Genomic DNA, 12,028 nt, shown 5'->3' on the forward strand with positions numbered 1-12,028 from the left:
CACACACACACACACACACACACACACACACACACACACACACACACTGTTCTTAAAAGCAGAGCATATATATAGCTGAATGAGACAGCTGCTGTTTAGTCACAGAAAGATGTCAAGAGATTTCCAGTTTCACTAATCCATGGGATCATTAGGAAGCTGCTAGAGTTTTAATCCCATCTCTCTCTAAACTAAAAAGGGTCATCCAAGGGGTCTTCAGCTGCCTTGTCAAATTTCTCCATCAACTACTACTTAAAGGAAAGTACACAGGGAAAATTCTCTTAAGGAAACAGAAAATGGATGGGACCAAGGAAAGAGGAGCCGTTGTTGTTCAGTCGTTTAGTTGCGTCCGACTCTTTGTGACCCCAATGACCATAGCACGCCAGGTCCTTCTGTCCTCCACTATCTCTTGAAGTCTGTCCAGGTTGTTCATGTTCATTGTTTCCATGGTGCGATTTATCCATTTCATCCTCTGCCATCCCCTTTTCCTTTTGCCTTTAATCCTTCCCTACGTCAGGGTAAAGAACACATCCAAATTAACGCATGGTTCCTATGCAGAATCATTGCTCAAGCTATCTGCTCATCTTTACAGGGTACCAAGAAGTACAACATTAATAAGCTTTGGGAATTATTGCTTAGACATGCCACCCATCTCCTGATAGAGAGATGATAGACTTAGGGTGTAGAATGACACAAAGTTTTTGGACATGGCCCATGCAGAAATTTGTTTTGCTTGACTATGCATATTTATATGTATATACATAAACATACATAATCTCAATTTTATAGAAGAAAAATTAAGGCTAAGAGAGATTAAGGGACCTACCCCTAAGGTCACATAGCTAGAAATGCCAAGCTAGGACTTCAACCCAGTCTCTGCTCCCTAAATCTCTTTCCTTCCATCTAGGGCCTAAACATTCCTAAATGGGACAGTGACTCAGAATGTCCCAGGGGTGGGGGTGTATGGGAGTCATTTCATTGTCCCCCACCCCAAATATTTTTGAATGGATCAAGTCTATTTAAAATGAGCATAAAGGGAAGCTTTGAAAGGGAAAAGATATCACAAAGACAAAGGGTGTCTAAAGTAGCAATCATGGCTCATAGAGCTGGGAAAAATCTTAAGAGTTTATCTATATGGCAGGATATTTATGGTAGCATATTTTGTGGCAGCAAAGACTGGAAACAAAGTAAGTGCCCATTGATTGGGGAATGGCTAAATAAATTGTGGTACATTGATGTAATGGAATGTTAGAGGGCTGGAAGAAATGACGGATAATATAATGAGTACAGAAAAGCATGGAAAGATCTCCATGAACTGATAAAGAATGCAGTAAATAGAGTCAAGAAAACAACACACACAATAACTACAACAATACAAATGGAAAGAACAACAAAATAATCTAAACAGTATACTGCAAAATTATAATGTTCAAGTTTAGTCTCAAAGAAGAGATATGAGAAGATACTGTCAACCCCTGGGAAACTCTGGGCCCCTACCCTGCTCTGACTAGGTGGCAGTTTCTAATCACTGCACCCACCCCCAAAGTAAACTCCTGGGAATCTCTGCTATGACCAGCAGTTTCTAATTGCTTCTGTTCCTCGACAGAGTTAGTTCCAAGGACGCTTCTGGAACCCTTTCCTCCCTACAGTTTGGCTGTTGACACTACAGGTGGCCCCGGCTTGGGGTCTGGTCAGTGGCCTGCCTCCCTCTGTTGGCTGCAAGTGACTTAAACTGATACTGTAGTTTTCCAGGAAGGTGCTGTTGGTTGTTGTTGAGTCATTTCAGACTCTCTGTGACCCTATTTTGGAGCTTTATTGGCAAAGATACTGGAATGGTTTACCATTTCCTTCTCCAGGTCATTTTACAGATAAGGAACTGAGGCAAACAGGGTTAAGTGACTTGCCCAGGGTCATACAGGCAGGAAGTATCTGAGCCAGATTTGAACTCAGAAAGATGAGTCTTCCTGATTCCTAGCCCAGCGATCTATCCACTGTGCCACCAAGCTGCTATCACCCTACAATAAATAACTGGGACCCAGCCCTCTTCCAGCTATCTACCTAGCCTCCCCTCCTGAGTGTGTATAACCTATGCTTATAATTCCCCTCTCTGAACATCCCTGTCCGAGAAGAACAGTGCACTATTCCAGATTGCAATTCCTTGACTGTCTGAAAAAATGCCTCACTATTACTTACTTATCACTTTGTTAGTCTAAGCTTTTGTACAGGTTTGACAATACTATCCCCCCCCCATTTCTTTAGAGAGGAGTGGGACCATGGCTGTGGAAATTGCAAATAACGTCATAATAATGGGACATGTGGGTTAGTTTTTCAGAACTTTTTTTTAACTTATAAAGGATGGTTCTCTGGGAAGGAGAGAGAGAAGTAAAGTACAAAATGTAAGTGATGGGAAAATAGGATATCAACAAAAATATTTTTTAAAAAGAATATGGGGCTGCTAGGTGGCACAGTGGATAGAGTACCGGCCCAGGAGTCAAGAAGAGCTGAGTTCAAATCTAGCCTCAGACACTTGACACTAGCTGTGTGACCCTGGGCCAGTCACTTAACCCTGATTGCCTAAGCAAAAAAAAAAAAAGAAAAAAAATTATCTTCATTTTATGAATGTTTTCTGTTTTTACATTACATATGTATATGTGTATATGTGTACATGTATATGTGTATGTATGTATGTATTATATATATATACACACACATATGAATACATCCCTACTTCCTCCCCTACCATTCTTTCGAACAAATATTTTAAAAGAAAGACACAAAGATTATCTCAATAAAAAACAACCAACACATCTACATCTAACAGTATATGTCCTATTACTTACCCACAGTTGTCCACCTCTACTAAGAGGGAAGGAAATTATATTTTCTCAACTCTTCTCAGAGGCAAAGCTTAGTCATTATAATTACATAGCATTGAAATAGAATTGAAATATTAGCTATGGCAGACACAAGTAGAGGATAGCACTCATCTATTATCTTGGTACTTTTTTAAATTATTGACAGGTAGGTAATTGTTGACATGGAAAAAAAAAACAAATAACCATAACTTAAGGATGGTTTTATCCATGCTTCCAACAATTACAATGAGCTCAGCCTTGGAAATTACTTGAGTGATGATTGTTGAGGCATGGCAAGATGCTATTACTGGGTGTGTGCTTCAGAGGTGGTTAGATTAGATTGTGAGCTCCTTGAGGGCAGAGGCTGGCTGTCTTTTGCCTTTCTTTGTAACCCCAGTTTTAGCAACCATACCTGGAACATGGTTGATGCTTGATAAATGCTTCCTGATTGATTACGAAAAGAAGAGAAAGTAGAGGATCCAACCTAAAGTAAGTAGGAAGCTCCATGAACAAAATCCATAGAATGACCATGCAGTAACATGGGGAGTGAGAGCGTTCCATGGCCTAGAGGACCCAAGGAAGAAAGCCAGCCCAAGAAGGATCCAGGTCTTCCCCTCCACCCCGTTGTCTGTGGGGGCTGATAACTAACAGTGTCCAACCAGAACAGCCTGAGTACCAAGCATTAGAAAATCTAACTTCCCCCTAAAGGAGATAGGGCTATTTTAAGTATTAACTAAAGCAGCTTATTCAAAGACTCAGCTGAAATGCTCTGATAGATGCCTGAGAAAGAGGAAACAAACCGAAATGTTCTCATAATCTGCACATATTAATATTGCCAAATAATCTTAGATTGCTTAAATTAGAAGCAACTACGTGGGCACAGTGGATGGCACACTAGGCCAGGAGTCAAGAAGACCTAAGTTCATATCTGGCCTCACCCAATTACTAGGTATACGATCCTGGGCAAATCATTTAACTGCTATATGTAGAGTGGGGATAATAATAACACCAACCTCCCAGGGTTGTTGTGAGGATCAAATGAGATAATATTTGTAAAAGCACTCTACAAACCTTAAAATACTATATAAATGTTAGCTATTATTATGATGATTATGGTCAGAGGCCTTGGATTGAAATATTGGCTTCACCACTTATCCTTTCGTGACCTAAAACAAGCCATTTAACTTTTCTGTTTTGATTTCCTCTTCTTTTTAATAATAAGGTTGGGTTAAATAACCTCAAACCAATCCTTCTTATGATCTGGGAATGTGCCCCTTTAAAAATATATATATTCTAGTGCCAGAGGTTAATTTGGCTTAAGCCATTGATATTTTTGTCAACCTTGTTTTTGTTCAGTCATTTCAGCCATATCTGACTCTCTGTGACCCCATTTAGGGTTTTCTTGGTAAAGATACTAGATACGTTTGCCATTTCCTTCTCCAGCTCATTTTACAGCTGAGGAAACTGAAGTAAACAGAGTTAAGTGACTTGCCCAGGGTCACACATCTAATAAGTATCTGAGGCCAGATTTGAACTCAGGTCTTCTTGACTCCAAGTCCAGCATTCTATCCACTGTGCCACTCAGTGTATAATAAGCTCTACTTGTGTAATGAGTTTATGAAAATGAACATAATTTTGTATCACTTCCCTGAGCTTCTGAGTAGAAAGTTCTGAATTTAGTAGGAAAATTAAGGGGGAAAAATAGTCTATCACTCAGTTTATACAACAGTCCACCTTTCAGGAGCTGATGGCAGTAACGGACCTGTCTGTGACTCAGAAAGCTCATGAATCACATATGTAGAATGTAAGCCTCTTGAGGGGAGGGAAGAGTTTTATTCATCTTTTTATCCACCTCAGTATTTAGCACCATACATTGGACATCAATAAACATTTCTTGAATAAATGAATGAATGAATGTTCAGCTCCCCAGACCAATGCTAAGAAATCTTTCTAGTTTGGGAGTAGACTTTAAAAGGAAGGAATTGTAGGGGCATCTATTTCCCATCTGCTCTCACAATTTACATTACATTCCCATATAGAAGGCTAATAACCATCATGCCTTGAATACAAAATCAGAATGAAAGAATTTCAGACACAGAAGGGATCTGAACATCTATCTAGTTCAATGCAGAGCTGTAAAAACAATCCTTTCTAAAAGACACCTGCCAAGTGGTCATGACACAGCCTTTGGTTTAGGACGTCCAGGAAAGGGGAATCTACCTTCCTCAGGACCACCATTCTACCTCTGGATAACTTAAGAAACTTTTCAGTTCAAGACCACATTTCTGTTAGTTCTTTTTCTGATAAAAATGAAGTTGACGGCTAGGTAAAATCCTCCTTGTTTCTCCTGCCATTTCTTTTGGTAATAAAATTCATGGCTCTTCTCTCTAACTCTTCTCTTGCTCATTCGAAATTCTTCTCTGTATTCAGATATATATGACTTTTTGAGTCTGAAAATAACCGCAATGACTTTCAGCCCAGAAAGCTGCCTGAACAGGAATCAGACCAACAATTCCTACATACCTACTCCAGTAAAACCTTGACATTCATACTAGACAGATCAAGAAATCCAATGAGAAACTACTGTAAGTGACTTCTTCTACCCCAGCACCACACAAGAGCCCAGAAGCCCAAGTGCAATAAGAAAGGACCAGGGACACAAGAGAGCCAGGAAGGCTCTGTGTGCAGAGGCAGCAAGAACAATTCCCTGAGATAGTCTTAGGATGGTCTGAAAGCCTCAGGGAGCAGCATACTACACATCTCAGACCTGGACACACTCCACCTGGTGACGCTGAGGAGGTCCACAATACTTTGTCTGGAGATGCCAAAGAAGGTCCAGAAGATCCAATACTCTGCACCTCAAAGATCCCAGAATGCCTAATCCCAGGAGGTAGGGGTCAGTGGAAAAACCCAGGTGACTCAGGGCAAGACCAAGCGAAGCCAACCATCCCACCCAAAGCTCAGCAGAGGGTAGATGGAGCTAGGCCCCATAGAAACCAAAGCTGGAAAGATGAATTAAAAAAAAACAAAAAACTACAACTAGTATCAAAAATTTAGAGATCCCTCAAAAAAAAAAAAGAATGAATGTAAAAGTCACACAGATCCAAAATCACACAACTCATAAGCATTGGTAATAATGTTTGAACCGAGGTCTGCACCTACAATCCATCATCTTTGTGTCAAGAGGTGGGAAGTATGCTGCATTATCAGTCTTTTAGAGTAAGTCAACAAGTAAGGCCGATAAGGATTTTTAAAGCACCCATTATGTGCCAGGCACTGTGTAAAGCACTAGGGATACAAAGAAGGCAAAAACAGTTTTTGTGGTATGAATTTGTCATGCTAGACAATACAAGGGAGAGTCTTTATTTTTTTGCTGGGCATAGCTACGGGGTATAGTAGAGGGTTATCAATTAAGATTTTTTAAAATGTCAATGAGGCATGTTTAAAATACACAAGGGAACAGAAAAAATTTCAGAAAGGGTCCCAGACAAGCAGGGCAATTTTGATACCATGTTCATTTTAGTATATATATTTTTCAAAAACCAAGGAGTACATAATAGAGATTCACAGTTTTACATATAATCCTCTTTTCTTGTTTTTCTTCATATATGGAAGTGTTCAAGTTTGTTGATGTTTGTCAAGTTTGTTACAAAAAAATAAAATTTGAAAAAACAATGACATATTTATAAGCAATTCCATGAGATTTGTATGTATTTGAGGTGCTTCTGATATCTGTGCAGCATTTAAAATCCATCTAATTGACTTAATATAGTTATATATAGGAGGACATAGGGTTCTCCTACGACTCTTGCTTTCTACAGCAGGATTCACAGAGTCATACTTCCTCAGTCTAGATGTGGCTGTCAGTAGGTTAAGTTCTTATCCAAGTACCCAGTTTATGTCTAAGGAAAGGTCCATCGGCCTGACAAAGACTTCTGGGGAAACAACCCCTCAATGAGTTCAGGTGCTAAGAATAACATGTAAATCGATGGAAGTCAGTTCAATGCAGAGCTAGTGCAAACAATGGGGAAGAGGGGGAAGGAGAGAGAGGAAAAGGGGACCTGACATACAACTTAGGCAGACATACTAACATAAAATTTAACTCATGTAAGGGCAGCGCTGCATCGGAGAGCATTGAGACACAGATTTGTTCAGCAGAAAGGGGACACTAGGGGCAGCAAGGTGGTGCAATGGATAGAGCTCCGGCCTTGGAGTCAGGAGGAACTGAGCTCAAATCCAGTCTCAGACACATGACACTTACTAGCTGTGTGACCCTGGGCAAGTCACTTTACCCTAATTGCCTCACCAAAAAAGCAAAAAAAAAAAAAAAGAAAAAGAAAAAGGAAAAGAAAAGAAAGGGGCTACTCCAATAAAGACGTATACTCCTGCTGGAGGGGAGAGGAAAAATCTAGTGGGAAGGGGTACTCTTGCCTGAGGGGAGGGTGTGCTCCAAAGTGCTCTTCTGAGAGTGAGGTTCTTGTACTATGATTTTGGATGGCCTCCCTAGAACTAGCCAAATTGAGTACCAGAGGTCAGGGCAAAATATTATTTTGAAGGTTTGTTATCAGGGAGAAAAACAAGCTGGAGGTAGACAAAATATTATTTGGGGGACACAGTCATAATAACCTTCAAAAATGTTATTGTCAGTATTTTTCCATGAGTAAATTCTATAAGCTCACAGCCTCTCTTAAGGGGAGACTGTCATGACGGCCTTAAAACTATCAGGCCTAATCCTTTTTTTTTTTTTTTTAGGCTGAATCTTATAATAGTTTCCATGAATATAAGCTACAGCTTCCCTTAACGGGAAACTGTCATGGTGGTCTCAAAACCACCCGACCTAATGTTACAACAAATGCAATAGATCAGTAGTCCATAAACCAGTTTAGGAGGTCCTAAGTTATGTTGTGACTCCATAATTATATGTGGCAGCAAAATACCATTCATATTGAGTTGTTGACTTGCCGCACTTCTACACACCTTCAGGGTGTGCTAGTAAATATTTAATAAGCAGCCCTACATAGGAAAGACCCACTTTTAAGTTTAATCTTTTAAGGTTAAAATGTTTAACTATTAAACATTTTCTCCATCACTTTCTTAAGTCTAGAAAATCAACAAAATGATAATCAAGCCCTCATTTGTAGTTTGCTGATTTCCAAGGTATAAATATTCACACTGAAAATCTAGCAGCTGATTCTCCCAGCCCCATTATGAGCTAGCTCCAACACACCACTTCCTAGAGGTAGAAAAGGTACATACCACCTGTCCTTCAATGCAATTCAATCAGACAAGCCTTTAATAAGCTCCCACTATGTTCGAGGTACTTTGCTAATCCCTGGGCATACGAAGGCCAAAAAAACAAATAGTCCCTGGTCTTTTAGGGGCTTATTGAAAAGGATCACAGCCCAAGATTCTCCCCAAGTTTGAGAGGAGCGTGTTATTCTCCACCCCACACGCTGACTACATGCAAACCCTTCCTAATAAGGCATTATTACTTCTCTTAGTCTGTTCCCTTCCTAGAAATGTGGATAATAACAGCACCTACTTCAAAGGGCTGTTGTCAGGCTGAAATGAGATAATGTACTTTGAAAGTGCTTTGAAAACTTTAAAAGCTTCATATAAATGTCAGCTGCTCTTACTATTATACAGACAGTCGGCTGCACAGACAAAAAGAGAGGGAAGGATTCTGCAAAACTAAGGAGACAATTCACAGATAATAGAGGGAGTAAAAGTCATACCTCCAAAGGCTGGCCTCATGGTGAAATCATGCTCATCTACTCTCAGAAGCTGTTCGGTTTTTCCTTTTTGTAATTTAGTCATGTCATGAGTCTTCTTATATAAGTGACTGCAAAGACACAAAATAAAACCTCTTCCATTGGACACTTCCACAGCACAAACAAACTGGATGAGATAGTGAGAAAATATATATTATAGCATTATGTCCTTTAGATAACCTTTTTTTAGTTCTATCAAGATATCTGTTCAGAAGGATAAGTGGAGACTGGGAGGGATTAAGTTGCTAGTATAGCTCGTCTGGACTACCTGTTCACAATCTTGGGCAGGATTGTGCTGAACTCTCTGCCATCACTCAAAAAGTTATGGTTGAAATGTAAGTGAAATTTGATCACTCAAAGGAAGCTTAACTGCAATTTAAAAAGCCAGGGTGGGGGCAGCTAGGTAGTGCAGTGAATAGAGCACCAGCCCTGGAATCAGGAGGACCTGAGTTCAAATCCAATTTCAGACACTTAATAGCTGTGTGACCCTGGGTGAGCCACTTAACCCCAATTGCTGAGAGAGAGCAAACCCAGTGATGGTCCTAAAGAACAAATCGTGAAACATACAGACATCTGGCTTCTTGCCAGAGAGGTGGGAGACTTTGGGGGCAGAATGTAACACATACTGTCAGATGCAGCCATTCTCACAGGTGTTTTTGCTTAAGGTGTTTTTCTTTGTTAGAAAGGAGGGTTCAGTTCCCAGGGGGAGTGGAGAGAATGGTATATCTAGAAATGAATGAGATGTAAAAATGAAAGGCATTAATAAATTTATTTTAAATTAAATTCAGTGAAAAGGTATCATTGAATAGTGATCATTTTCTTGTTCCCTGTTTCACTCTTCTTCTAGGACATGATTGGTCATTTTGTGCTAAGGGGTTGGTCAAAGCATCATATATCTCCTCCCTATAGGCCTAAGAAAAGCACTCTGGTATCTGAGTAACAAACAGGCCTGAATTCCGCTAGCAAAGATGAATAAGTCAAAAATTCTGTAGTACTCTTAAAGAAATTGCAAGGATTACCTGATAGATCTAAAATTTCAACTTAAGCACTCAACCAGCTGAGGAAAGAGTTGTCTAACAGAATCATCCAATGTCAAAGCCAAAAGGCACGTTCCTTGGAGACTCAACCCCCTCATTTTACAGATGTACAAACTGAGACCCTGACTTGCCTATGGTCACACAGTTAGTTAGTGGCAAAGCTGAGAATAAAGCCCTGGCTCTCCCAATTCCCTGGTTCTTTCTGCTCTATCAGATGAGAGATGTTTCATCTCTGTTCCCTCTCACTCTTCCTCCTTTTCCTAGACTACCTCCTTCTAGTCTCTTGTCTTGACTTCTCTTCTTTGCTTCCTGCTTTTTTAATTTTAAATATTAACAATTTAACAATAAATTTAAAAATAAATATTAACATTTATTAACAACAGAAGGTCATAATATGTAGATCTCTAAATATGCAGCGCTTCCTTCATTAACCAAACTCCCTGCTTTCCTTATCTGCTTAGAAATGAGATACGTTATCTCATTTTATTTTCTCTACCACTTAAACGGAACCAGTTATGAGCATCTTATGTGAGATCTATTTCCAAACTGGTCTATATAGCAACTATATACAAATAATATAATCACATAATAGTAATAAACTCCATTGCTGCTGAAAGCAGCATAGCATAGTAGAAAGAATATTAGACTCAGAGTAAAAATATCTGGGTGTAAGTTACTGTTTCAACACTTATCTCTTTCAGCTTCAGTTTTTTGTTCTATAAAATAGGTGAAGGAATAATAATATTTGCATGGTAAAAGATACAGATATATATATACATACATATGCATATATACATATAATACAGATTTATATATACATATGTGTGTATGTTTGTATATATTTTGTATCTATTGCTGTTGTTGTTTAGTCCTTCTTCAGTTGTGTTCAACTCGTTGCAATCCCATTTGTGGTTTTCGTAGCAAAGATACTGGAGTAGTTTTCCATTTCCTTCTCTAGTTCATTTTACAGATGAGGTAACCAGAGTTAAGGTCAGCTAGTAAGTGACTGAGACCAGATTTGAACTCAGGAAGATAAGTCTTTCTGAGTCAAGGCCCCCACTGTATCCTCTGCACCACCTAGCTCACACAATACACACATACCCACACATACACATAGGTACATATATACATATTTATACACATATACACACATACACCCTCCTGGATCACTGCCTTGTCATGGCGGATTGGCTTGCATAGCTCAATGAAACTATAAGCTATGCCATTCACGGTTACCCAAGACAGACAAATCATAGTAGAGGGTTCTGACAAAAGGTGATCCACTGGAGAAGGAAATGGCAAATCCCTCCAGTGTCTTAGCTAAGAAAACTCCATGGACAGTATTAAAATGATAAAAGATATGACACTGGGAGATGACTCCCTCAGGGCAGAAGATGTCCAGCTCATTACTGGGGAAGAGTGGACAACAACTACAAGTAGTTCCAGAAAGAATGAAGCAATTGGGCCAAAGCCAAAAGGAAGCTCAGCTGCAGAGGTGTCTGTTGACAAAAGGAGAGTCCAATGCTATGAAGATCAATATTACGCTGGAACCTGAAATGTAAGATCTACGATCTAAGGTAAGCTAGATGTGATCAAACAGGAAATGGAAAAATTAAACACTGATATCTTGGTGTCAGTGAACTTAAATGGACAGGAATGAGTGAGTTTAATTCAGATGATCACCACATATGCTACTGTGGGCAAGAATCCCTTAGAAGAAATAGACTAGCCCTCATAGTCAATAAAAAAGTGAGAAAAGCAGCACCAGGCTGTAATCTCAAAAATGACAGAATGATAACTGTTTGAATTCAAGGCAAACTGCTCAACATCACAGTAATGCAAGTCTATGCCCCAACCACTGATGCCAAGGAGGCATCAGTTAATCAGTTAATCAGTTCTATGAAGACCTACAATATCTTCTAGAAATAACACACAAAAAAGATAGCACATTCATCATAGGCAATTAGAATGCTACAGTAGGAAATCAAAAGATAATTGGAATAATAGGCAAGTTTGACCTTGGAATACAAAATGAAACAGGGCAGAGACTAATAGTTTTGGCAAGGTAACTCACTGGTCATAACAAACACTCCTTTTTCAACAACTCAAAAGGCAATTCTACACATGAACATCACCAGATGGTCAATAAAGAAATCAGATTGATTATGTTCTTTGCAGCCAAAGGTAGAGAATCTCTATAGAGTCAGTTAAACAAGACCTGGAGTTGACTGTAGCTCAGATCATGAGCTTCTTATTGCAAAATTCAAACTTAATTGAAGAAAGTAGGAAAATCGTCAGACCACGTGGGCATGACCTAAATAATATCTCTTATGAATATGAAGTGGATGAATACATTTAAGGGATTAGA

The 12,028-nt window shown here is 39.3% G+C and overlaps 1 protein-coding gene across 1 annotated transcript in view; it reads right to left on the reverse strand.

Moving 5' to 3' along the window:
• The window catches only part of LOC114038699 (gamma-aminobutyric acid receptor subunit rho-2), a 61,246-nt gene that overhangs the window by 39,788 nt on the left and 9,430 nt on the right, over positions 1-12,028 (reverse strand). The window contains exon 2 of the mRNA XM_027856093.1: positions 8,588-8,694. Within this exon, the coding sequence (XP_027711894.1) occupies positions 8,588-8,694 (107 nt within the window). The remainder of the gene's footprint in view (positions 1-8,587; positions 8,695-12,028) is intronic.

This window comes from Vombatus ursinus, unplaced genomic scaffold, assembly GCF_900497805.2.
Source record: "Vombatus ursinus unplaced genomic scaffold, bare-nosed wombat genome assembly UNPS02000582.1, whole genome shotgun sequence".
Lineage (NCBI taxonomy): Eukaryota > Metazoa > Chordata > Mammalia > Diprotodontia > Vombatidae > Vombatus > Vombatus ursinus.